Below are 27576 nucleotides of genomic sequence, written 5' to 3'. Positions count from 1 at the left end.
CCCTGGTGTCTAGGGGTGGCAGCTAGTTCTATGATGTAACGGTTAGCACTCTGGACTCTGAGTCCAGGGATCTGAGTTGAAATCTCAGTGGGACCTGTGGACCCTTTTTGTCCCTTCCCAGGGGCCCTTAGACCAAGGGTGGCCAGCAAAAGGACACAGTGGCATATGGTTCTAAGGCGTAACGGTTAGCTCTCTGGACTTTGAATCCAGAGATTCAAGTTCAAATCTCGGTAGAACCTGCTTTGCCTGGGACCATTTTGTCTCCCTCTCTTGTGTCCCGAGCAGTGGGACACAGGGACATAGTCTGGCACAGGATAGGTGGTAACTCTGAGACCCTGGCAGTCCACCTGATCACCAATGTTCCCCTCCCTCCCACCCCAGAGGGAGCCACGTTAGGGATTTCCTGATCTCCTTGTTCTTTTTAATGTCCTTCCTCCCGTCCTGCCCCCCCAGTTTGGCTTTAAAAAAAGGAGACTAGGGGAATTCCCTGGCGGTCCAGTGGTTGGGACTCCAAGCTTTCACTGGCGAGAGCCCTGGTTTGATTCCTTGGTCAGGGAACTAGGATCCCACAAGCCGCACAGCACAGACAAAAAAAATTAAAATAAAAAATAAAATTTAAAAAGGAGACCAAAGGGGCTCATACGCTAGTTCTGAGATGTCCCATCATGCACATTTAACCTCTAGAATCCCATGTCAGGACTGACAATTACTTAATCTTCTCCACTGATGAGCTTCAGTGCGGACTGTTTACTCTTCATGCAAATGCAGAAAAGGGTCCATTCAGGTACTGCCCATTGGGCCCCTGGGCGGCTACTGTCATAGGAAAGGCTCTTGAGAGTGACACTGCCCACAAGTGCACCTGCTCTTCTCATTGATACCAATACTTCATAGGTCGTGTGCCCAAGTATATGCTTATGTGTGTATGTGTATATATGTATATGTGCATGTCTGTGTACACATGTATATGTGCGTGTGCACGTACATATGCCTGTGTATATATGCATGCGCACACACGTCAGCGTATATGTGCACACATGCACGTGTATGCGCATACACACATGCTCGTATGTATGTGTGCATGCATGGGTATGTGCACACGTATGTGTGCACATATAGTTATGCACGTGTATATATGCACACACGTGCACGTACACATATACATGTGTGCACATGTGCATGTATATGTGCAATTTGATTTCAATTTAAAAATCAGACTTCCGTTCTGGTACCTGCTCTCCTTGTCTTTAAAACGTACGGCTTGAAAATAATTACCTTTCACTCAAAGAACATTGTGCCTAAAAGTTTTCATGAAGCTTGTAAGAAAAGTCTATATAAATTTAATTTTTTTTTTTTTGCTGTACGTGGGCCTCTCACCGTTGTGGCCTCTCCCGTTACGGAGCACAGGCTCTGGACGCGCAGGCTCAGCGGCCATGGCTCACGGGCCCAGCCGCTCTGTGGCATGTGGGATCTTCCTGGACCAGGGCACGAACCCGTGTCCCCTGCATCGGCAGGCGGACTCTCAACCACCGCGCCACCAGGGAAGCCCTATAAATTTAATTTAAAAGGAAGTCTTTACAAGGAGACGGTAAGAAAGACAGTTTTTCCTTCAAGAAATCTAGGCTTTTGGCAGCTTCAATGTAGCCTTAGAAATGCTAGTGCTTTATGTCTCATAAAATTCACTACCTGCATGACTCACTGAGTGTAACTACCCTTCACTCTTAGAACGCTGTGCTTGAGTTCTTTCATCAAGCTTTTGGAAACATCCATGTAAAACTAACGTGGAACACTTTACAGGGACACGGAAAAGAAGACACTTTTTCTCAGTTAAAAAGCCAGGCTTGGGCTTCCCTTTAAGTCAGTGGCAGAACTTAAGAGCCTATAACAGGCAGTGCCCTTGCCTCACACCCTAGGCCAGCATCAAACTGATGTGTGGGCGGTGCATGAACTCCAGTCCTTACTCCAGCAAAGCTGAGGAGGAAGCACCAGTATCTACACTGGCTGGAACTGGACCAAGCGGACAGGCCTGGAGGAAATGGAATTGAGAAATCTGGGCTCGGATATGGCCCAGAGCAAGGGCACTAGAGAACAGCTATTCACCAGGATGACCGACATACACACACCTACAGGACATGATCACGGTCCACTGGAGGTATCAGTGGCACCAGGACTCAGACAACAGCACTCCTGTAGGACAGCTGCTGGGTGTGACACGAATCTGGACCTATTCTGTTCCCCTCCTCATGCCAGGATAGCACTGCTCACTAGCAGACACCCCCTGCCCGATCATGGTGCCACCCCTCACTGTGACTGCTCATATCACTTGAGTTATAACGAAGTAAAACCAATCCTCATTCCACTTTCCTCTCATGTGGCTGTAACCAAAGGTCAGCTGTGGGTAGGACCTGACGCCACATGTGCGAACGCCCCGTCCCCCAGCCTGGGGGGGCGTTTTTGTTGTAGCTGGAAGAGGTGGCTTTCGAAGCAAGAAGAGCAGCCCCACCGGACTCCTGGCATCCCTGGCCCACAGAGGGCTTCGGGCAAAGACGCTCCCCTGCTCCAGGGTGGTGCTGGCTCCCAAAGCGCGAGGGAGTAGCCTGGGTGGGGCTGGTGAGGGAGGGCACACGCAGGCCCCTGGCTGGGGAGTCAGCATCTGGTTCATGCACTCTCCACACTCAGACACTCTTCAAGTGTTTATTCCATAATCAGTTACTGTAGAGGATAGAAACTCAATTGTATATAGGTTAAAAGGAAAAAATATACAATTTCACACATTATATCCAGTTGTCAACCCAGATAGGTATACAGGTACAATACAACATAGAGTAGATGAAGGAAATCTAACAGCTCAGGCTTACAGCACTGAGGGATCCAAGAAGAATGTCACCACCCATGATAACAAAATTCAAGTGCTTTGAACAACGAACTGGAGGCCTATCCACAGAAGTCTTTGTTTCACAGGATGAGCCCTGACATGGAGTTCCATGATTCCATAATTTCCAATTCTTTGCTAGCCCTTTCTGTTTGTGGGTAAACTGCTCTCTTCCACCTTTCTTTAAGGCGAGCTCACATGAGCACTACATGCCAGGTGGGGAAGTCCCGTCAGGAGCCACGGAGGCTTCACCGAGCCCTGTGGACGAGCCAGGCCCACGGTGTGTGGGAAGGACACCAGGGAGGAGAACGAGGAGAGGCTGGACCATCAGGAAGCTGCCTCACCCAAGTTCAGGGTCAGAAGGGCCGTCACCTGCCTGACCCCACCCAGGGAAGGATGGAGGAGGCTGACTGCCGACCACACAGCCTAGCCTGAGCAGGGCAGCTGCCTCTCCATCCTTCCATCTGTAACACCCATCACCCTTCGCAGGCCTCCCTCTGCCTCAAGGTGAGTTCACTTAAAGAATGTGAATGTGAAAGCGTGAATTTGGGACATAAGCTGCAGAGCCTGCAGGGCCACAGTTAGAGGGTCTGGTCCCAGGAGGCGGCTGTTACACAGCACTCTGGACACCACAGCAGTAAGGAATGTGGCCCACTGTTGCCAGAACTTTTTCTCCAGAAAAGCTGAAAATCCAGATTCATATTTATGAGCCCCCTGATTCCTAAAGGATGCAGTTTATTCACATTCTGGCAAAAACATTTTTAAGAATAAAATAAGTGGATAAAAATAAGAGCCAACTGGGCAGACCATAGACCCCCGCACCCTGCCCACTTCCTGTCATTTCCACATCAAATCTGTCTGAGGCATGTGTATCAGAATTTCTGGGGTCTTAGCTGTTCACAGGACACTTTCTGGATTTTCACTAAGCCCAGAAGACAGTACTCTGACTCCATTCTTGTTCTTTGGAATTTTTCAGTCTTAAAGGAAACTCAAATTGGGGCACCCTTCTCTCACGTTAAAATATTCCAATCACATACATATTACGAAGATAGCACCTCATCGAACTGAGGGAGGGGGCTGCTGACAAATGGGGGTGGCAAAGAATTCTGAAAAACCAAAGTAGTAAGAGAAAAGCTGAGCTGTTTTCTTCCAGTGTCTCTGATACCCATACATGGCAGCTCCTCCATCCTCAGGCAGCAGACAGGCCTGCCTCCCAGCCTCCTCGACCTTCACCACTTGATGTCTCGGCTGTTAGCAGGATGCCCTGGGCCCTGGTACGCGGTATGCAGGGCTTCCTGGACTCGGGGGGAGTCGGTGCCATCCAGCCACTCCTGGTACAGCTCCTGCACATGGGAACTGGTCTCCGGGAGCCGCACGGGGATGTCAGTGTAGATGCCTTTCATCTTCTGCAGCAGGGCCTTGTCCACGCACCCATCCTCGGTCTGGGCTTGGCCTCTGCCGTTAAGGCACCCTGAAAAACAAAGGGAGCTTACTCTTTCCCTCCTTTCACCTTTTTTTTGGCCGCACTACATGGCATGTGGGATCTTAGTTTCCTGGCCAGGGATCGAACCCTCGCCCCCAGCAGTGGAAGCACGGAGTCTTAACTGTTGGACCACCAGGGAAGTCCCCCACCTTTCATCTTAAAGGGACGATGGTTCTGGAAGAGAGGAATGACAGCAGTGTGCAGTGTCTCGTGGCCAGAGCCTGGAGCTGGACCTTGGGCCCCAAGACCCCGGTCACAGGCTCATAGTCCCTCCTATTTACATTACCCGTGAAATGTTTTTATCTAAAGCCGAAATAACTTGCCAACCTTTTAGAAGTGAGTGGCTATGTACGCAAATCTGGATTTCCAGTTTCTCTTGAAATTTATCAAAACCAGGAGAACATAGAAATTACTAATGAACAGCTAAATCACTGGTGTCTACATAATGTGTGCATCCACATCTGGGCTGCACAGGGGAGGGGGACGGTGGATGGAGACTCATGAGCCCAACACCCTAACACCTCAGCCTGAATAAGGAACATGCCTCCTATGTATTGGCGCTACTTATTTTCAAACATGTTAGATGATGTCATGACTTGTAAGATAAAAATTCATTTAAGCGAACTTGCAGCAGGACTTCCCTGGTGGTCCAGTGGTTAAGACTCTGTGCTCCCAATGCAGGGGGCCTGGGTTTGATCCCTGGTCAGGGAATTAGATCCCACATGCCACAACTAAGAGTTTGCATGCCGCAACTAAAGATCCCACGTGCCTGCAACTAAAGATCCAGCATGCCGCAACTAAAAGATCCACATGCAGCAACAAAGATCCTGCGTGCCGCAACTAAGACCCGGCACAGCCAAATAAATAAATAAAAACATGAAAATAAAAATAAAAGAATCTGCAGCAAATTTCCAAACCTCCCTCCGCTTATCCCTTGGCTGCACCCAACAGCTGCCCTCTGGACCTCACATCTCACTTGCCCAGGGGCTGCTTCTCTCTCCTCAGATCCCAGCTCCTGCTCCCCCAGCTGATGCTCTAACTACAGGGCACAAGTGAGTCCTGCTGAGCCTCTACCCTGATCGGCATGCAGGTATGGGGTGCCTCTCCTGGAGGGCCTGCATGGACCCCTCAAGCCCACAGCTCCCCCGCTGCCTCCTCGTCCTCATCTCCTGTCCACTCCTCCACTCAGACCATGGGATCTGCCCTCCGTGTCCTGGTCCCTGGAGCGAGGTCCCCAAGGCTGCCCATCCCCCACGGCCAGCGCTCGCCTCTCTGCCCTCAGCCACCCGCACTGGGGCCTCCTCTCCCTGAGCCCGTCTCGCACCTGGATCCGCGTCCCCCCGCCCCAGGTATTTCCACCTGCGTATCTTGTGGGCACCCCCCACCCCAGAATGGTACAGACATCCCTGACCCCCTCTCTGAGTTGGCTCTATCACCACCAAGGGGCCTGATGGGCCATGGGGGCCGCACGCTTCCCTCCTGCCCGACTCCACCAGCAGGTCCTCTTGCGGGACCCCTACCCCCTCTCATCGGCCTCCATCCATCACACGGGTCTCTCCCATCACTCACTGACAAACCTGGCTGGAGGAGGTAGGGGCCATTCAAGCTACCAGGCAGTCTCAGTGTTCTCGACACCAGCTGCCACATGAGCCGGCTCTCAGCTGGTGTCACCCAAGCAACTCTTCTCTGGGACCATGTCCCCAAGAGGTTTTCCAAGGTGACATCTCCCAGCCTGCATTTTCCAATATGTGGGTGTGAGAGGGACCATCATGCCACAACCACCAGGGCAGCATCCACACTCCCACAAAGCCCTTGGAGCTGAGTGAGGCTGGGGGTGGCCAATAGGGCCCGTTTCCTACAGGGCTCGGAGGTGCCCAGCTCAGCCTGGGCCCCTGAGTCTTACCCCCGGCACAGGCGAGGACCTCCACAAAGTGGTACGGGAACTTGCCCTTCTTCAGCTTTAGGACCACGTTCTGGATGTTTCGAAAGCCATAAGCAGCAGCAAAGCGCAAGAGAACCTCCCCGCTCTTCTCGAGGGTGACCTCCTGGAAGTCTTTGTTCCTATAAAATCAACAGCACAGACTTTCATCTGTAGGGTCCTTCCTCTGTGGTCTGAGGATTATTTCCAGTCTAAGTTTGGAGTGTCAGCAAAATTTAAAAGTCTGTGAATAACACATAAAAGGCCTTTCGATCTTGACTGGTGTAAATTCTATAAATAGGACCTCCCTCCCAGACCTGCAGCTGGCTTTGCAGGGTGGGGGTCCTATTTATAGAATTTACACCTGACAGGCAGCACTGCCCACACAAGAAGACAGACAGAGGCCACCCCAGCCCCACACACCTCAGGGTGCGGTAGGTGACCTCCCCCACGTCCTCGTTGAACAGCTCCTTGGCCGCATGTCTGAAGATGTGCGCCAGGTATCCGTCGGAGCTGGCTCCGTCATGGCGTCTAACCTCCTCTTCCTTCATGTCTCCAAACCTCACCAGGCAGGAAAAGTGACAGCAAGAATTAAATCCAACTCCCTAAGATTTATGATCCAAGGTTGCGAAAACCTTTACAAGTATTTAGACTTTGGGCAAAAACCTCATCTGTGTTGGGTTTCACTGGCTGACATGAAGCCTGCAGGTGCAGGCGCACCCACCACTGCCCCAATGACTCCTTTCCTCTGGCTGCACGTGTGTGAAGGGTACGACCCTTAGAACCTCACAACTCGGGGCATGAGAACTAGGCATCTGAGGGCCACTTGAGAGGGCAGACCATCTGTGCCCGGCCAGGACGAGGCCTCTGGGTCAGCCTGGGCCCAAGCACAGGCTCTGGCCACAGGCACACCAGTCGCTTACATCCTATGCTTACAGTCCGCCTTCCACACCAGGGCTACACGTGGGCCTGATGTCACTGCCGGAAGGATCTGCTGCGCAGCCCGTGTGTGCCCTGTGGCCCTCGTGTGCTCTTGCAGTCTGTGTACACTCTGGGGAACAGGATGCAGCAGGACCACGGTCAGTGGTTGGGGTCACCACTGATGGCAGAAACCCAGTCTGCTGCTCTTGGGCAAAGGGACCTGAGGGAGCCACTCTGTGTCTGGAGGTGGCCCCCATCCCCCAGTAGGTCCAGGTGTAACGTCAGGAACATGTGAAGTTCAGGAGTGGGGGGTGCTGGTGTCCACTCCATGGTGCTGCGCATGCTCTATGCAGAGCCAAGGGTCGTACGTAGTGGGGCAACAAAGGGAGTGCCCCCCGAGGCCAGGGGCCTCACCACACCCATGCCTCAGTGTGGCATGTGGCCTCACTGTAAAGGAGGGAGGCCTTGGGACATGCGCCTGGCAGAGGTCACAAGGTCACACAGGAGGCCCCCAAGGTGCAAGGGTGCGTCTCCCTGCAAAGCCACTTACAGAGTGTCCAGAGCAGCGTCTCTCACCGAGAGGTCACTTTGTTCCATCATCTGAGTGATTTCACCTACAGACAAAGAAGCGACATAAGATGCCGTGACAGGACACGGCCCACATTTCCTCAGGAGCTGCTCCCGGTGTCACCTCCTTCCCCCGGAGGACATTCTAGGTTACAATGACCTTGGTCATCACGCCTGTCACAGGCAACAGATGCAAAGTAACACTGATGAAATGCCAGGGAAGAGTCTAATTCCTCCTTCTGCCCCTAAAACGGGGGCTTCTACAAACGTCTCCCGGTGTTTTTGTTTCCTGAGTGGAAAGCTTTCATGTGGATAGGATGACAGTTATCTGCAACAAGACCGATCGAAAATCAGGACCACTTTTGTATCTCCCTTTGCACAAGGGATCCTGAAGAAACCCTTAACACTAAGGGTGTATCCTGAATCAACTGCTGTGGTGTCAGGTGTGTGTGAGAAGACTGAACATCTGTGAAAAAGAGTAAAAATCTACTGTATTCAAAGAAAAGATGCCCGAGTGTGCTTCTTAGGAAAACCCATCATCTAAGGTGAGCAGAGGGCTGTGGCTGAGGCTCTCCCACCCCACTCACCCCCATCACCGCCATAGGAGCCTGTGCGGTGGGGACCTTTCCACGGGCTTCCATGTGGGGAGTTTCTGGTCAGGGGACCCACTGTCCTCGGAGGTTGCCAGAGAGCCAGCCACTCTGCCTCCATGCCGTAGGGACCTGTTTTCAAGGCCATTTAAAGTACACCCAGCTGGGCTTCAGCAAAGACTTAATCTACCTCTCAACTGATGGCAGCATTCCGAATGGGTCTTGAGGATTCCAGGGAATCACTCCCATCCCAACACTGAGAAGGTGCTGCGGGCTCTCTGCACAAGTCCAGGGGCAGGGCCTCCACGAGGAGTCCCCCAGCAGTGTCCCCGGTCACACATGTGCTTTCTGCTTTGCTCTGAAGGAGGAAGCTTCAGTGTCCCCAGTGTGATTGTGTGTCAGGCCCTCACCGCGGACACGCACTGGCCGCGGGGCTGGCCTCCCCCTGCTGCCTTTCCCGAGGCCCCACCCTCACCTGAGGTTAGCACGCAGTCAGTGCCCCGGGAACCCCTCGAAGCCGTGAGAACATCTTCCTGAAGGGCCTCCAGCTTCTTATCATAGCAAGGGGCCACGATGACATGGAAAATCTTGTCTGGGGACAGGTTCTGTGCAGGAAAAGCAAATCCACGTTGGGGGCCATGCAGAAGGGAGGGGGCAGCTTAATGCGCTGGACCCAGAACATGCCACAAGGGAGCAGGCCTGGTGCTTTCTCGGGGTCCAAGACCCGGCTCCCACAGACCAAGTTCCTGAGCCGCAGCACCCCCAAGCCCACCCACGGCGCCACCTCGCTCAAGACCTGCTGCCTGGACACTCACAGGGAGAAGCCAGAAGCTGGCCTGTTTCCCCTGAACTATGCACGTGGTGACCAAACATCGTGACAACAAGCCGCTGCTGGACTGTAAATGAACGCCCAGCCGTTTTCCCTGCAGACTTTCCAGATGCTTCCCAAGAGACCAGGCTGCCCCTCTCCGTGCCCCTGGCTGAGCAGGAATTGGTGGCAATGCCAGAAGCTGGAAGCTGAGTGACCAGGTGTCTGGATGCCCCCTCAATCAGCAGGGCCTGGGGCTGAGACCACCTTGCATGCCCGGTGGAACCTCCCCTGCCCTCCCTCGCTTGCCCTGAGTTCCCATCAGCACCTGTCCTCACATGGAAGCTCGTTGCCTGACCTGCATGCTGCCCTTCAGGCCGGCTTACCTGCCGTCTGGCAAAGTAGTCCTTCACCAGGGATCCCATAATCTGCTGGGGAGACTTGGCAGTGCAGAGGTGGGGGGTGACAGGGTGACCTAGCACCCGCTCAGCATATCGGACCCAGCCTGAGGAGGAAAGGGCCCCGTGTCAGCTCCTCGTGGCTGCCTCACCCGGAGTAGAGCAGGACACGTCTTCTTTCAGGAGTGCGTGACAGGCTCCCTCTGACCAGGCCGCCTCTCCTCAGCGGCTCGGCCACGGGAATCCCAGGTGCGTCTGCCACAAGACTGGAGGGTGCCGGGAATGCGCGCCTCCCTCGGCCCCAGACCAGACAGAATAGAGCAAGAGGAAGGTAAGAGCTGGGGTTGCAGGTCTCCCCAAATTGAGAACAAGCTTGAAGGAGCAGCTACGAGGTGGCGTCCTGGGCGGCTTGGTTCCAGCTCCACCTTGCCAGCTGCAAAGTTGTTCTCATAGCCAGGATGGGTGGCCACAGTTCAGACAGGAGCCAATGGCCACCAGGCCTACCCAGCTTCACTCACCTATTGGAAATTAACAGCCCAGTAATTGCCCACTGTTAGGACAATGCAATATGAGAAACCCACACCCCCAAGCAATGCACAATAAGCAGCACAACCTGCAGCGTGCCCACGGCATGCCCAGCATGGCCCTTAGCATCTCCCCTGAGTCGCTGACTCCCACAATGCCTTGTGAGTGCACCACCGCTGCCATAGATTCTGGGGCGGACTGCAGGTCAGAAAGGTCAGCGGACCAAACAGCCAGCAGCTCAACCTGCAGGAGCAACAGCCTGCTCCCTTCTCCCGCTGGGCACGACCTGGTGAGGAGAGCGTCTGGTGACACTGCTGATCCTACAGCTGTGTCTGGTGTGCACACCACAGCACCATGAAAGGGGTGTCGGGGGGGGAGCGGGGGCGAGGAAGCCTGGAGACAAGCTGCCCACCAGAACCCTGGGGCAGCCGCCTCCCCATGCCCACTCCCAGAAGGAGGAACAGCAAGCACCAGCCAATCCCATCTGAACAAACTCAAACCACAGCCATCACCTGCTTGCAGGCCTGAGCATACTCAGGCAATGTCCATGGTCACCAGCATAAGCCCCTAAGAGAAATGCTGCTGGAGGATGGCTCCCCTCGTTCCCAGCCTCTGCACATGTACACAGAATGGTTCACATTAAAAAAGAAAAACTAGGGAATTCCCTGGTGGTCCAGTGGTTAGTACTTAGCGCTTTCACTGCCGGGGCCCCAGGTTCAATCCCTAGTTGGGGAACTAGGATCCCACAAGCTGCATGGCGCGGCCAATAAATAAATAAGTAAAAAGAAAAAAGAAAAACTATCAAAGGTCGTTGAGCATTTGCGGGCTCAAGGCCACTCCCACCACAGGTCTGGCTTTGTAAGGCCCCTGTGCACCCTGGTCTCAGCACCAGTGCCCACACATGCAGACTCGGCTCTCAGGCAGACCCCAGCTCCATGCTGCGGGTGAATGTGCTATGTGCTGTGAAGGCCTCACACAAGATCAGGCAGAACACCAGGCGGTAGGAGCCAGGGCCCCGGAGAACCTCCTGGCCAGGGCGGGGAAGAGGACCAAACAGGCATGAGGAGGAGGAACCGGGTCACAGGGTCCACAGCACCTGGCACAGACACCAGACAGACTAGCACTTTCTCACGGGCACCCCTGATCAGAACTTGCCACCAGCACCAGCGTGGGGCTTGGTAAGCCCCGCTGGCCCCCCAACTTGGTGGCAGCATGGGTGTGGGTAGGGCACCCAAATCCCACCCTGTCAGACTACCCACCTCTTCACAGTGACCCTCTCTAAAGGCAGAAAGGGAACCTGCTCAGAGAAGTGCCTGGCACAAGGTTCCTGCTCTCCAGACACTCTGCTGGATTGGAGAGATTATTTCCCACACTTCAGCTCAATGAGTGCTCTTGGCGGGATATCACACAGCCCAAGGCCCGTGAGCATGTCCAGAGCTGAGCAGCTCAATACCCCCTCTCCCACCCACCCCCGCTGGGCAAAGGTGCGTCGGCAAGGTGGTGCTCCATTGGCTTGTGCGCAGCAAGGGCCTGCCCAGATGTCCCTATCCCGGCCTGGACGTGCTGCCCTCCAGTCTGAGGAAGCATGACTGGGACATACGGAACCTGTGTGCAGAAGCCTGGCAAGTCAGTCCAGGACCACCTATAGCCTGATTCTGCGCACCAGGTCAAATCGTCCGACTTGGTGTTGTTTTAATTTCCCTAAGTTGTCACAGGGAAGCAAAACGTCAGCACCAAATTCTAGAAAAGGGTTAGGTCCGAACCAGATCTCACCTCATCTCCCCGAATTTGAGGGGTGGCATAAACATGAACAACAGATACAGTTTTAACTGGCTTAGCTACGAAGAGCTCCCGAAGGAAAATGCATCATTATCTAGGAAGAAAACTCGGAGAAGCTCCAAACCCACGAGTAAACAGCCCTGAGCAGCTCAAGGAGACCACCAAATGCAGCAAACACCAAGCTGGAGGAGGGGGAGTGGCTGGTCTGCAGCAACAGCAGACAGCCCAGGTCTCCACCAGTGCTGCGCTCACTCCAAGGACAGAGGGCCCATTGCTTTCTGCAGGAATCAACCACCTGCTTACTACCCAGGTCAGCAGGGCTAGTTCCTGCCAGGAGTGGAGGCTTCTGTCCCAGGCTCCATCCCAACAGGGCCTCCCACATAAGGAATCCATCGCTATCTGAAGGTTTGGTGTCAGGACAGCACAGGAATTCCTGTGATCCTGCCGACAGGAATGTGGAATGGGAAGTCTGGAACCACCGCCCTGGGGGCACAGGCCGAGCTCGGGTCATTTTATACTGCCTCTTCCTTGGATGGGTGGGAATGAGCCACAGTGAATGGCTGTGTGGCATCGAGTGAGGGCCCCACAAGGAGCCGGTGCTGGGATCCCAGGGGCAGGGGCATCTCTGCAGTGCCCTTGGAGACCTCAGCTGTGCATATCTACTCCTAAGCAGCTGCAAAAACACCTACAAGGACGTAAATGCAGAAGTGGACACCACGGTCCAGCAAAGTGTGCATTTAGAGTCAGTTTATACATAGACTCTGGATACAGAAACTGCCTGACACGCCTGGAGAGCTGGGAGCATCCACGTGGGGGGTCATCTTTCCAGGAGGACAACCTACACACGGGAAATAAGCCCCACCTGATGCTGATGACCTCTCACCGGCCCGTGGGCCGCTGAACAACATCGCTCAGTTAATGAATCAACCCACGGGCCTCTTGGACAGATGGCAAATTTGCTTTCCATGGTTTTACGACTGGGTGGAAAGTATTTCCAAATTCTAAGCAACCATAATGTCAACGTTCAACTTTATTAAATCGTAATCCTAATGATTGATGGGCGACATGTAAAATGCTAGAAAAATTTGGAACCATGGTGGGGGAGGAGAGGTAAACTGAAAATAGAAACGTGAACAAAAACCTAAGATTATGTAGACCATAACTGGGCTCTCACAGACCTGATTTATTTAGAAATAATTTTTTCACTAAATGTCACTTACCAGTACAGCACTTCCTCCCTTCCCTTACGCATCATCTTTAAACATTTTCTTATTCCAAAACTTTCTATTTTTCCAGAATTAAAAAACCTGTGATAAAATTTCTCTACCTCAGGCACCAAGCTCTATATAATAAAACTAATTAAAGACTGGTTTAAAAAGTGCTCCAGGATGGAATCTAGTATTAATGTAAAGAAATATTTTTTATTATGTAACTTCTATTTAAGTTGGCAAAAGATCCATGGGTGTTCATATTATCTATAATTGTTTGGACATTTGAAATATGTCATACTTTTAATAAATATGTTGGTCGATGTAAAACTACTCAAGGCTGAAACTACTCCCCAAGACCCACTGACCCCCGACCTCATCCACTGCCTAGTCCTGCCCCCAAATGTAGACTGATGTGAAAAGGTGCTTCAGGCACCCAGAGGCCCAGCCGCAGGCCCTGTGCTCACCAGGACAGGCAGAGGTCAGCATGGGTAACGTGGGCTCTTCCTCATTGTGCTGGCGGAATCGACGCACAAATTCTTTTTGACTCTCCAGGATGCTGAAATCTGCAGCGATTGTTGTATCGAAGACATAATGCACCCCTGCAGGGAAGAGAGGCGCATTCGGCTCCACATCACAGAATGTGGGATCTATTCTCAGGGTCTGGAGTGTCAGGGACAAACTGAAAGGGCAGACTCCACAAGCATCGATAGCTGCCGAAGTAGGAGACTGTGCCCTTTACTCTTTCAAACAACAGCACGTATCATTTTTCACAATAAAACATATATATTCTCTCTCCTGCTTCCTCTTTTCCCCTCTACATGTACACAAACACCTTACCGTACTCCATATGTAAATTAATGGAATATTACAAGGTACCAGCAGTATTCTCTTCCAATTCACTGGCTAAATTAAATTCCAGTCTGTAATGCTCTTTGATATCTTTAAAATAAACAAAATGAGTAAACTGGCTGAGCATACCTTTATTAAGTTGATTTTTAACTAGCTATTCTTTTCTTAATAAATATTTTTCTTTTTTTAAAACTGAAGTATAGTTGATATACAGAATTATATAAGTTACAGGTGTATGATATAGTGGTTCACATATTTTAAAGGTTATGCTCCACTTATAGTTATTATAAAATATTTGCTATAGGGAATTCCCTGGCGGTCCAGTGGTTAGGACTCAGCACTCTCACTGCCATGGCCCAGGTTCAAACCCTGGTCAGGGAACTAAGATCCTGCAAGCCGCGTGGTGTGGCCAAAAACCAAATTTTTTTTGCTATATTCCCTGTGTTGTACAATATATCCTTGCGGCTTATTTTATACCTAATAATTTGTACCTCTTTATCCCCCACCCTTATAGTGTCCCTCCCCCTCTTCCCTCTCCTCACTGGTAACCACTAGTTTGTTCTCTATCTGTGAGCCTGCTTCTGTTTTGTTATATTCACTAGCTTATTATATTTTTTTAGATTCCACGTATAAGAAATATCACACAGTATTTGTCTTTCTCTGTCTGACTTAATTCACTTAGCATAATACCCTCCAAATCCATCCATGTTACTGCAAATAAGTTCTTAATATTGGAAAATAAACCTAAGACAAAAGAATGTGCTCTCAATTACAATAAAATAAAGCAAGCAAATAATTTTAATATCTGCAGCTGGTCTAAACCTTAAAAGCAGCCAGTTATTCTTAAAAAGAAATATTATGGGGCTTCCCTGGTGGCGCAGTGGTTGAGAGTCCGCCTGGCGATGCAGGGGACGCGGGTTCGTGCCCCAGTCCGGGAGGATCCCACATGCCGCGGAGCGGCTGGGCCCGTGAGCCATGGCCGCTGAGCCTGTATGTCCGGAGCCTGTGCTCCGCAATGGAAGAGGCCACGGCAGTGAGAGGCCCGCGTACTACCACCACCACCACCACCACCACCACCACCACAACAAAAAAGACATATTATGGGGATTTCCCTGGTGGAGCAGTGGTTAAGAATCTGCCTGCCAATGCAGGGGACACAGGTTCGATCCCTGGTCAAGAAGATCCCACATGCCGAGAAGCAATGAAGCCCGTGAGCCACAACTACTGAGCCTGCGCTCTAGAGCCCATGAGCCACAACTACTGAGCCCACGTGCCACAACTAATGAAGCCGTGTGCCTAGAGCCCGTGCTCTGCAACAAGAGAAGCCACTGCAATGAGAAGCCCGTGCACTGCAACGAAGAGTAGCCCCACTTGCCGCAACCAGAGAAGGACCACGCGCAGCAACAAAGACCCAATGCAGCCAAAAATAAAAATAAATTTATAAAAAATAATAAAGAAATATTATAAATATTGTGTCACCTTAAAGAGTTACCTTAAAAATATCAGTTTCACTGTGGATATATTTTCTTTATTAATATTAACACATAATGCCCAATTATTTATTTTTTAAAAATTCCCCCCCCAAAAATAGGGCCTTTCACTATGAGAAGACAGAGCATCTAATAACTTCGATCTCTGGTAAAACTAAGCTAACCTTAGGCTTTTTTTTTTTTTTTTTTGTGGTACGCGGGCCTCTCACTGTTGTGGCCTCTCCCGTTGTGGAGCCCAGGCTCTGGATTCGCAGGCTCAGCGGCCATGGCTCACGGGCCCAGCCGCTCCGCGGCACGTGGGATCTTCCCGGACCGGGGCAAGAACCCGCGTCCCCTGCACTGGCAGGCGGACTCTCAACCACTGCACCACCAGGGAAGCCCTAACCTTAGGCTTTTTAAGATTAAAAGCATAAAGGATGACTTAAGGAGTCCACGCTGGTAGCTGCAGCCTTAGTTTTGATTGTGGCAGGCAGTGCACCGAGAAACAGCTCCACGTGGAAAGCAACACAGAGCAGTGAGGCAGGCAGACCAGTGCGAGGACATTTAGTCTACATGTCATCTTATTTTATTAGTAATCCCAATGCGTTTACATCTTTAAAAATCCATTGAGGAACAGTAAAAACTCTTATTTGGCAAATGGCTCAAGTTCTCCTCTTCTGAGCCCACCTGTAGGACACTCTGGGTTGGAGGGGAAGTTCTAGTCTGACATGACAGACAAGACAGAAGCACTCTTGTCACTGTTTGAGGCAGTATTACTCTAGTATTCATTCACATTTGAGTCCTCACGTACTGACCTTTCATTCTTCACACAAAGGACATAGCCCATTCCCTTCCTGCTCTGATCTTCAGAGAGCTTCCTGGGAAACCAGATGCCAATCATCGTAGATGTGATTCTCTATCGAATAAACGCCCTCTGTAACCACTATGAGCCAGGCGACTCGACATTGCTGGGCAAGCGTGGGTCCCAGGTGTCCCCAGCTACGTGCCCTAAGATGGTCATTTGCTGTTCCCGGAGGGGCCAGCCCGGCCGTAACACAACACCCATCTGCATGGCAAGAGGGTAAGTGACACCAGCCTACCATGCATGGGTCAGAGAGACGGTCCTCTTATGTTCCACAAAACTCTCATGGAAGTTCTTACCTATCCTGTGCCCTTGAAAATTGAACTCTAGAGATTAAAAGGGCAGTTAAAAACTCAAGTTATAAATTCAAATTAAATCAAATTTATTTGCTATAAAAAATATCAAAAGGCACCTCACCAAGACTTTTGAGGAAGCCACAGAGTCTTCTGGATGCATCAGTCACACTGAGGCTGAATTTAGCAGCAAAATAAGGCAGAGACTGAGGACATACTGACACTGCCAGCACCTTGTGCTTTGAGGTATCACATTTCTAGGAGAAATAGAGAAGAACATTGTACATGTGGTGATTACACAAGGAGTGAAAGTAAGACACCTTCGTGAAAAGTCTAGAACAAACAGAATGTAACAGATGCCCAATGGAAAAACTAATAAAATATACAAGACACTGGCAAGCACAAAGAAAAAGGAGAAAAAAACGAGAATGAAAAGAATGAGACATTCCAAGAGATTTTATCAATTTTAAGAACAATATTAAATCAGAAATATATACATCGATATTATACATAAATGCAAACATCTGGAGAAAATGGATAAATTTAAAGGAAAAATAAAAGTTATGTACAATATTGGACTGTAAGTAACTGAAATGACCCATAACAATGAAAATACATGAAAATGGGGCCCTGAGGTCTGCCCCCAAGAGACCTCAAGCCCAGGTCACTTAGTGGCAAATTTTAGCAAAAATTTTTAAGTAGTAGATGATCCTCATTTTCTGTGAAGTCTTTAATAAATACCAAACAAACAAGCGTGAAACCAGGCTATCACACCCTGAATCCAAAACCAGATGCTGGCAGTTCAAGAAATCCCTAGAAAAATATGAACAATTTGAGTTTAGAAGAATGCTGACTCATCACGGACACGCAGGATGTAACCCAGGGGAGCAGCATGAGCAAGCATGTCGGGTATTAGAAAGTCAGCAGTGGGATCCCTTGACCTGGGATTAGAGGAGAGAAGATGCAGGATTATCATGACAGAGACTGTTAAGGTCAGACACTGCCTGCAAATGAGGAAAAGCAGAAACCTGGACAGAGGTGTTCAGTGGTCACCTTCCACCACAGTCTACCTGTGGACTGGTCACAGGACAGTCTGGTCCTGTCCCCATGCCCCTGCCTCGAAGCTCAGGCGAGACAATGCTGAGGCTGCCTGTCTCCTCTGGATGGGATTTCACTTTCATGTGACGCCTGGGAAACCCACACCCAACAAATCCATCAGGGCACCAAGCTGGCACACACTGACCTCCAGCTCCCTCACCAACTCCTATGATGCCCGAGCCAGCCAGGCATGGTTTCTGTGGTTTGTGACCAGCAGCATCCTAATATAAATTTGGAAGCAGGAACAAGGGGGTGCAAGTTTCAAATGCTACTGGAGGAGGAAGAGCAGAGGGCGGTCTGTCCCCAGCTTCAGGAGCCAGACTCGGCACTTCCTGCCCCTCTGACACCCTGCCCAGGGAATTGCGAGGACGCACTCCTCACTTCATTCTCACTCAAATATCACCTCCTCTGAGGGAGCCGATTTATGACCAAGAGGGGATCAGCCTGAGCCCAGAGCCGAGGGCAGCAGGGAAATAGAAACTGCTTTTTCCTGATGACAGCCGTGACTGACTGACTCAGCCAAACCCAAAACCTCTCCCACTTCTAAGCTTTCAGTTTCATGAAATAACTAAGCATTTCCTTTTTATGCTAGTCTGACTTGGGTATCCATTTTCTATAGCCAAAATGCTGATTGGTATGAGTATCTACATCTCTTTAATAGTAAAAGATTCTGCAAACATCTATTTAATAGTAAAACTTTACCAGCATTTCCACTAAAGTCTGAAACAAGACATTAGTACTATTTTTTTAATTTAATTTTATTATTATTATTTTTTTAATTGGCCACGCCACACGTGGCATGTGGGATCTTAGTTCCCCGACCAGGGATCGAACCTGCGATCCCTGCATTGGGAGAGTGGAGCCTCAACCACTGGACCGCCAGGGAAGTCCTGACATTAGTACTATTTTTATCACTACTGCTATTTCAGGTTGATTTAAAGGTCCTAGACAATACCATAAGAAGAAGAAATAAGATATACAAAGACTGGAAAAGAAAAAATTTGTTACCTGCAGTCAGTACACCTAGAAAAAAACCTGGGCCTCACGTGGGCCAAAGTGCCCAGCACGGTGTGTAGAGCCGGTACACACACTTCCTGGGAAGCAGCTGTGAGAGCACAGAAACACCCCAGGCCAGAGTGAGGGCGAAGAGAGATGTGCTTTACAGCCTCATCTGCCTCCGCCTTTCCTGTCTTTCCCCTTCACCTGTCTTCCTGTCACTACTGGAATACAAGTGACACTGAGTAGTTCCGTCTGTACAGGGAGTCTGCAGGGATGAACTGAAGGACCACAGCCCTGCCCCAGGACGCAGAGCCTGTGAGGACAGAAGCCCTGCCTCTGAGAATGCCCCAGAGGCAGAGCGGCAGCAGCTGAGCCACCACACCATCCCATGACCAAGCACTCAGAGGCCTCCCCCAAGCCAGGGGAGCCTGGTCGGTGGTGCCGGCCATAGTTGCTGCCCACATCAATGAGGGAGTGTGACTGTGGATGCAGTTTTGTTCCGACAGGGCTATGGAGAGGGTCAACTACAGCAAGGGACACAGGGCCAGGGCCAAGATGCACTCCCCAAGCCCGAGCAGAGGCTTCATGCCTCACCTAGACCTCCACCCACCTCTGGCGCCAGAAAGCGCCTGGGATGCCGTACCTTGTTAAGGTTCAGAACTCGGAAGAAGTCCTTGGCGTTCTGCTGGGAAACCTGGACTCCTTCCTCTGCAGAAACACAGCTGTCACAGGCCAGGCAGTCACTCAGGAATATCTTGGCATCAGCCAATTTATGGAATTCTCCTTTCTACGAAAAAAAGATGATGCTCTGGCCTGATTCTTCAACAAAAACTCTTTAATACTTGCTTCTTTAGAAAAAGTAACAGCGCAAGCATAATACAGAAAACTGGTGCAAAACCCCTGAGACATCCAGGCCAGGCCTGGAGCTTCAGGTGCTGCAGCCACCATGGTACCAGGGTCCCACAGATGGCAATATGCGGGGAGCGGGCCAGCACCGTCAAATGTGGCAGGAGGAGAGCTACACTTCTGGGCTTCTCCTGCCCCCATGCCTCTCCCTGCTGCCACTGGGGGCTCCTGGCTTGGCCTGCTCTGCACTCCCCGTTGAGCTCACCCAGTCCCACGGCTCCCCACAGAAGCCTCCTGTGGAAGCCCGCAGACTGGCCTCCCTGAGAGGCTTAGCACTAACGTATTTCACTGCTGACCCGTGGGCAACAGGGCCCTCACGTCACAGAGCTGTGACGCTCAAACTCACACATCAGTGACTCTGCTCCCTTAGACACCAAGACAATAACCCTTGGCTGCTTTGTCTTCTCCTGGCTGCTCCTGCGCCCACTTGCTCCCTGCAGCTCCCTCCCTAGGCAGAGGTCCACCAGAACACAAGCCACACCTCCGATGGAGGCCCTCATCACCGTCACTCCTCCCAGCTCTCACCTCTAGCCACTCTGGCCCTTCCTGCTCTGGGTCTCCCTGAGGGAAATGCTCCCTGAGAGCCTGGCTCACCCCTCGGACCCTCGCAGACACCTGCCAGAACAGCACCCCCTGGCATCTACGTGTTGCCTCTTTTCCCTGAAATGCAAGCTCTGAGGGAGCAATCTTGTCTCATACCCTTCTGTTCTCTGACATCTCCTGTATACAGAAGGCACTCAATAAATATTTGGTGGATGAACATATGAATATTCTGAAGCCTACCAGAGCCATTTCAACAGCCCCTGATGGTTGTACATTGGTTCTTCTTTCAAACATTTGGTGAGAGAGGGCTCGCGGTGGGGGTGGTGTGGTCCTCCCGTCCACAGCAGCTCTGAACAGGAGTGCACACTGTCACCTCCGTCCTCCCCATGTGCCCCGGTGTCACTGTGCAGCGCTCACTCCGGGACCTTGTTATGTTGCAGATGCTCATTCAGGAGGTATGGACAGGACCCAAGGGTTTGCACTTCTAACAAGCCTCGAGGTGGGGCCAGAGCTGCTGCTCCAAGGGTCTGGAGCACATGGCTTGGCACACAGCTGGTGCCTAATAGGTACTGTTGAGCGGCACTGAGACTTCTGTCTCCACTGCCCCTGCAGAGGTGCCCAGGACCACACTCTGAGCCGCCGCGGGCAGCAGGGCTCCCTCCCGGCCTATGAGCCACACGCCACCCCGTCATCCTCATCCTCTGCAGGCTTTCAAGGGCCAGGCCTGGTTCCTTCCCACCTGTTGCGGTCCTTCCTCTTTCTCCTGCTGCCTCTTAAACACAGGCATTCTCTGCAGAAGCCTATCCATCGGCCCTTCTCTCCAATCAGCCTCACTTCTCAGAGCAGCATCAGGCCCCTACTCAACCTCTCCAATCGCAGCCTCCAGGGAGCTCTCTCCCTCCCAAGCTCCAGACTGATATCCTGCAAAGCTCAGGGTCCGTGCAGCTCAAACTGCACTCAGCTCCCTGTGCCGCACCCCCTTTCCTGCTTCTGCCACTCTGGCTGGCCCACCCAGGCCTCACCACCCTCAGCCTCCCAAGTAGTTTCCTTCTATTCTTCCCCTACTCTAGTCAGCTTAAGCCACCTGCCTTAAGACATGCATCCAATCTATCTCCCTGCCCTTAACACCTTCCCTGTGCCTGATGAGCTTTCACCCCATCCCTATATCCCCCACCCTCAGTTCTCACCACCCCTCAGGGCCCACTCCAGTAGCCACTTTCCTGACTGGCTCTTCCCATCAGGGGGTCCGCCCACTGTGCTGGCAGGGCGCCCACTTAAGCCATGTACACACATTATCTCCCAGCTACCACAGCCCTGGGAGAGAAGTAACCCAACTCCCCATGTCACTGATAAGGAAACTGGGGCTCCCAGGGTTAGATGTCTGTCCAAGGTGATGTAGCCAGAGGGTGGGTGTGGGAGGCCCCAGGCCAGGTGCTCTGGGGCTGGAGGGCCCCAGGTGCTCCCTGCCTCTCTTCTGCCTCAGTGCCCTGGGTGCTTGTCTCATCCCCTGCTGCTCACTAAGGCCTACAGTCACCAGAGCACACAGCAGCACTGGTACATGACAGAACCAGATCAAAGCCTGTCTGACTCAATGTTGTATTAGGACTCCTCAACTAAAGAGGAAACCTGCTGCTTGCTTCTTCCATGTTGCCAATTTTCCATTTCTAAAACCGGTACCAGTACTTTTTAAGGGAAGAAATAACCTTAACCTCCCTGTACCGCATCCTCCTCTCTGTAAAATGGGGACAACAGTAGGGCTTACTTGAAATGCTCATTCTGAGCACGAAATGAGATCACATGTATAAAGCACTTTCTCTAGTGCCCAGCTCAGGGTATGCACCTAGTAATTGTAAACTGTCACTACTGGCTAAGGAAAACCTAAAAACTCAAGAACTGAGAGAAGAAACCATTAGAAAAATAAACTTACAGAATTAGGAAATCTGAATTATTTTATAAATTACCTACCTAAAATCCCATCTAACAGAATAGAACTTTTCACTAAAAAAAAAAAAAAAAAAGGTTTAAACATTACAGCTCTATTTCTAATAAACAGCCAAGGACAACATTTTTCTTTGTCCCTAACATGGTATGTCTTGGCTTGGTGTATTCTGCGAAGAGACACTGTTTCGTGCTCTTACCTTGAAGATCGTGTGCCTCCAACTGACTGACTTGCACGTTTGGCCCCTGGCAGGGGCTTTTTAGCCCCTGCATTTCTTGCTTCTTTCTTTCTTACAGCAATGATGTACCTGGTGATGTGAGCCCCCAAAGAGGAGAAAAACAGCAGCAGCTGTTTACTACAGGCTGATACAAAACTGAAAAATCTACTTGCCTCTCCATTCTCGTGGGCTGGACTTGGTACATCGACTGATGCATTCTCTTGGTCATCGGTTTTTGTTTTTTTACTACATTCCTTGAAAAGGCAAAGGAACATATGAAAGAACAACTTTTAATCTGACTCTGTGAATTTAAAAAAACATACATACTTGCTGATGAATTCATCACATGTCTCAAAATCTTTTCTACAGAAATAAAAGCACTTATAATTGTGGACATACAAACACACCCATACACACCTTTATACCTGCATTGTTTGCAGCAAATGAAAACTAGAAGCAATGTGGCCTCTCATGACAGATAAATTAATGCCAGACTACCTGGACATGTGTATACTTGGAATACAACAAAGGTTGTGTGTAATGCTATGAAAAGGTATCTCCTATATAACGTTGACTGAAAGAAAGAGCAAGTGATGGAATAATATTTATGATACGATCCAATTTTGAAAAAACAAACAGAAACCCCCCTGTGCATCACAGCCTAGAAGTAAGTGGGTAACGCTATCACAGTTACCGTGGTTACCCAGGTAGCAGAAGGCCCAGCCCGTGTTTCCTTCCTGCACTTCTGTGTCGTTTTCGTTACTGTAAGCACTCAAGTTTTTAGGTAGCATAAAGCCCCCTAAAAACACTGTTGATCACCGTATCGCTAATTCACACCAAGGATGGTGTCTGCTGTGAGTGCCCTGACTGGTAGCAAAGGTTGGTCGGTTTTTCTGGTGGTTTTTGGCTTCGAAGGTACTTTGAAAGGATAGACATGCGCCCCGACGTCACGCCGCCTCCGGGAGACGGGAGCGGGAACCGGACGCGCGGGTGGCCCACCCTCAGCGGCCTCCACCCCCGAGAACGGGAGCTGCGGGCCGGCGCCCGGAGGTTCTGTCAGCGACGACGCGGAGGCAGAGGCGCTCGGAGCTGCCAGGCTCCCGACGCCCCCGAGGCCCCAGGCTCTGCGAGCGTAGGCTCCTCCCGGCCCCGGCCCCTGACCCGGACCCCGCCCCGGCCCGAGCGCGCGGAGCCCACCTTCCGCGTGCAGTGCTCACACTTCATCTGGAGCGGGGCTGGCAGGTCCGGGTGCGCGGCCTGAGCGGAGCACCAGGAGACGCGGTCACCGCCACCCGCCGCCCGCCGCCCGCCACCCTTTGTTGTCTTCGCTCCGACGCGGCCCCACCCCTCGCCGCTCCGCTCGACCAATGAAAGCTCCGGGAGCGAGCGAGCCACAAGCCTGAACCAACAGGAACGTGTAGAGGGAGGTGCGGCTCCACGCTTCAGGGCTCTGCCTAGGCCAATGAGACCGCGGGAAAGGGGCGGGTCAGGCCCTGGAGCCAATAGGAGCACGCGGGGCGGAGCGGGCGGGACCCCCGCGGAGACCGCTGCCGGTTCCTCGGTGGGTTTCCGCGGCGTGCGGGTCTGACGGCGGCTCTCGGCGAGCTAGCTCACCGTCCCGAAGGGACGGCCCGAGATCGTTCCTAGAGTGCTCGGGCGCGTCAGCTTGGCGCCAGACGCGCGCTCCGCTCCGGGCCAGCCGAGACGGCGCCGCCCCGCCGCCATTTTCGCCCCGAGAGGCGTCACGTAGGCCCGGCGGGGCGGCAGTGCGCACGCGCGGCGAGTCGGAAGCACGTGTCGCCGTCGGGAGCGCGAGGCACCTGTGAAGCGGTGGTGCTGGACCTGCGTCTTTCCGCTGCCTCTAGCAAACCGGGGGTGGTGGTGGGGGATACAGGGCTAAGTGGAGATGCTGAACTCTGTCCACTGTGAACATTTTATGAAGTCTGTGCATGGTCATCGTACCATCGGAAATGAGAAATACACCTGGAAGAAAAGCATGAGGGTGTCTCTATCAAACACCAGCAGTTCACAGGAATCTCAGGAATGGACCCTTCTTCCTCCTAACCTTGGCGGGGGGGCGGTCACAGAGGTCAGCAAAACATTCAAGTATATTCCATGTCCCAGAACCTCACCAGGATCTTAAAATTTTCCCCATTAAAACCTTTTTTTTTTTAATAGTTTTTGGCTCGTACCACTTTTTTTTTTTTTTTTACAAATGCCATCAGTTAAATTCAGGAGGTTCTAACTGGCTGCCAGATTAATCCATTGTATTACTCAAATCTATGTCAGCACCTCTCAGAAAACATCTTCAATTATCAGCTCGAAGAAAATAATAATTTTAGGTTGTTATTTGTATATATTTCGTTAATGTTTTAAAAACATAAACAGTATCATCATGTGTGAAAACAAGTTACAATTAGTTTCATCAAATGTGTAGTTAGTGTTCAGGTTTCTGTCCAGGTTTCCCCAAGGTCTCACATTTTTCTAGTTTCAATCAGGATCTAAATAAGGTTCAATGTTTTATTAGTCTATATTTCAATTGGTTTGTGTGTTTGTCTCTCTTAGGAATCTTTGTTTCTAGAAAAAAAAAATAAGGCTCACTTAGAAGTTAACAAATATAGTACAGGGAGTTCCCAGTCTTAAGGTTTTGGGAGTTTTTTTTTGGTTTGTTTTTTAAATCTGTAGGTTCCATCCACATACCCCCCTCTCTCCTTGCGTATCATAAAGAAATCAGGTTGACTGCAGGGTTTTCAGCAATCGCTGACTGCATCCATGTGGAGTTCTTTAGCATACCCTTATTCTGAATTTTCAGCAAAGGGTAGTTAAAACATTCTAGTGGCTTGATCACAGGTAAAAATTTTTTGTCAAGACTACATAGATAGTGTTGTAAAATCTCTTCAGGGGGTTCTATTGTCTGTCCTTCTTGTGATGTTAATTAGCAGCCATTGATGAGATTGCCTAGATTCATTAGGGTGATGTTTTAAAAATTATTTATTGGCTGTGTTGGGTCTTCATTGCTGCGTGCGGGCTTTCTCTACTTGCTGTGAGCAGGGGGCTACTCTTTGTTGCGTTGCGCGGGCTTCTCTCGTTGTGGAGCACGGGCTGTAGGGTGCGCGGGCTTCAGTAGTTTCACACGAGCTCTAGAGCACAGGCTCAGCAGTTGTGGCGCATGGGCTTAACTCCGCGGCATATGGGATCTTCCTGGACCAGGGCTCGAACCCGTGTCCCCTGCATTGGCAGGCGTATTCTTAACCACTGCACCATCAGGGAAGCCTCATCAGGGTGACGTTTTACTCCTATCATTTCTTCTTCACTTATTAGCAGGACTTCCATAATGAGAAATTCCTCTTATCCACTATTTTATTATTCTGCTGAATTCTTCTGACAAGACATTAATAGTCTCTTTGCATTTTAAAAAGATAAATTTATTTATTTTACTTATCTATTTTTGGCTGCGTTGGGTCTTCGTTGCTGTGCGTGGGCTTTCTCTAGTTGCGGCAAGCGGGGGCTACTCTTCATTGTGGTGCGTGGGCTTCTCCTTGCGGTGGCTACTCTTGCTGCACAGCACAGGCTGTAGAGCGCCGGCTCTGCAGTTGAGGCGCACGGGCTTAGCTGCTCTGCCGCATGTGGGATCCTCCAGGACCAGGGATTGAACCCGTGTCCCCTGCATTGGCAGGCAGATTCCTAAGCACTGTGCCACCAGGGAAGCCCAGTCTCTTTGCTTTTTAATACATTTCCTTGTACATTTCTTACTTCAGACCTGACATCAGTCTCACTGGAGGCACTCTGCTACAAAACCACTTAGGGCTTGCTGGGGAAGGTGGTGGATGCTGTGTGCAGTTGGCCAGTGTGTATTGTAAAAGCTGGACACTGGAGAAGCCCTGTGTACTGCAGAAGCCTGTGGATACAGCACAACAGAACCAGAACCAGGAAAGGAAACTCTTCCTCCAAGTGTCTCCAGCACCCTCTATTGACAAAGCTTAATATCATGCCAGAGAGCACAGAACAAAATAAGGGCTCAGATGCATTTTCATAGAACAGGCAATGAAGTCTGAATTTGGAAGAGATATAACGCATTGATAACTGGCAAAATATGCAGATTTTACTCAGTCCCCTATTTATGGATTTTGTATTTATTTCCAGACTTTTGCTCTTATCGATATTCAGCAGGATTTTAACCAAATCAGACATCATTTGTTCACTCATTTAACATTAGTAGAAAGCTAGTCTAGGCTTCATTTTTAAATGGCTTGTACTCTAGTAAAAAAGGTGAAATTATGCAAATCACTGTAATGCAAAGTAGAATTTTCTGGGTATCAACTCAGTGCTCCCTAAGTCCTAAGCAATTAAGATCACTTTCAGCTGCACCAAGCAAGAGGGACTTAAAGGAGGTGCCAACCAATTCAAATGGACCTTCAAGATGGTGTGGGATCTTACCAGAGAAGGCATTTCAAGAAGATGGAATGTGAGCTGAGGCATCAGGTGAGGAAACCTGCCGCATTCAGGCAGAACCTTCTTCTGTTCCAGCTTAGCGCATAAGTTCTCTGAGTGTGGTTCCCAGAGCAGCAGCACGTGTACATTTCAGGCCCCATCCTGCTGGGAACAGGTCCAACAGTCTGTGTTTCAACAAACCCGCCAGGTGATTCTGAACCACAGGCGGAGAGTATATGGAGACTGGTAAAATAGAAAAGTCATCTCCAAATATTTGACATTGTGCATATATTGATAAAACATCTAGGGTTATACATATCCATGTATGTATATTTCTTTATAAGGTAATATGCACTGTGTATTAATCTTATGTAAATTATAAGACACATGACAATAGATATAAAAACATAAAATAAGTAGGAATACAAGCTCTAGTATGTTTTTCTAGCACTCCACAGATCGTCTTGACCATCCCAGTTTGGAGGTCACTGAAGCAGGCAGTGGCCGTGTTGTGGAGGCTCTCCTGTTCCAGGTAGGGTCCTTCTCCATCTGGTGGAAAATAGGCAAGTCAGGGTCCTGCTTGGGGCCTCATCTGGGGGCTGTGGGGACAGGTGCTGAGTGTTTTGGTGGAGAGTGGAGCAGGGAGGCCACCGAAGCGGCCATTCAAGATTTTCCTGGAGAAAACTGTCTCTCCTACTACAATCCTCCTTCCCAGACACTGGGGCAAGTTTCTGAGCAGCAGCAAAACTGCCATCACGAACATGTGAACGTTCAGTTTCCCCAGCTACACTGAGTTTTTTGGGGGTCAAGGATCTCTGGTTTTCCCCTACCCTCCTCCACTGTGCCTTGCAGCATTGTTCAGATTTAGTTTTTTAACCTGCTGATATTCTTACTGGGTTCG

At 50.7% G+C, this 27576-nt stretch overlaps 1 protein-coding gene across 2 annotated transcripts; it reads right to left on the bottom strand.

Moving 5' to 3' along the window:
* Positions 1-2677: 2677 nt before the first annotated feature.
* NARF (nuclear prelamin A recognition factor) lies at positions 2678-23599 on the bottom strand. Of its 2 annotated transcripts, XM_049701848.1 has the most exons (11): positions 23442-23599; positions 22414-22498; positions 19283-19422; positions 16667-16799; positions 13534-13668; positions 9543-9661; positions 8824-8953; positions 7742-7805; positions 6694-6831; positions 6256-6413; positions 2678-4340 (listed from the first exon to the last, which is right to left on the bottom strand). In XM_049701848.1, the coding sequence occupies exons 1-11, from the start codon at positions 23466-23468 to the stop codon at positions 4099-4101; spliced, it is 1371 nt and encodes a 456-aa protein (XP_049557805.1). In that variant the 5' UTR covers positions 23469-23599; the 3' UTR covers positions 2678-4098. The 2 variants fall into 2 exon arrangements, with proteins under 2 accessions (XP_049557805.1, XP_033294711.1); XM_033438820.2 differs by lacking the exon at positions 19283-19422 and having other exon boundaries at positions 22418-22498.
* Positions 23600-27576: the final 3977 nt, after the last annotated feature.

This window comes from Orcinus orca, chromosome 19 (assembly GCF_937001465.1).
Source record: "Orcinus orca chromosome 19, mOrcOrc1.1, whole genome shotgun sequence".
NCBI lineage: Eukaryota > Metazoa > Chordata > Mammalia > Artiodactyla > Delphinidae > Orcinus > Orcinus orca.
Note: the sequence above shows the minus strand (reverse complement) of the source record. Positions and strands in the feature narration are given on the sequence as shown.

Coding starts and splice junctions, on each gene's coding strand:
- NARF (XM_049701848.1), bottom strand. CDS start 23,468: ATGAAGTGTGAGCACTGCACGCGGAAG. Junction 8,954..9,542: donor ACTACTTTGCCAGACGGCAG/GTAAGCCGGCCT, acceptor TTTCCTGCACAG/AACCTGTCCCCAGACAAGAT. Junction 6,414..6,693: donor GTCACCTACCGCACCCTGAG/GTGTGTGGGGCT, acceptor TTGATTTTATAG/GAACAAAGACTTCCAGGAGG.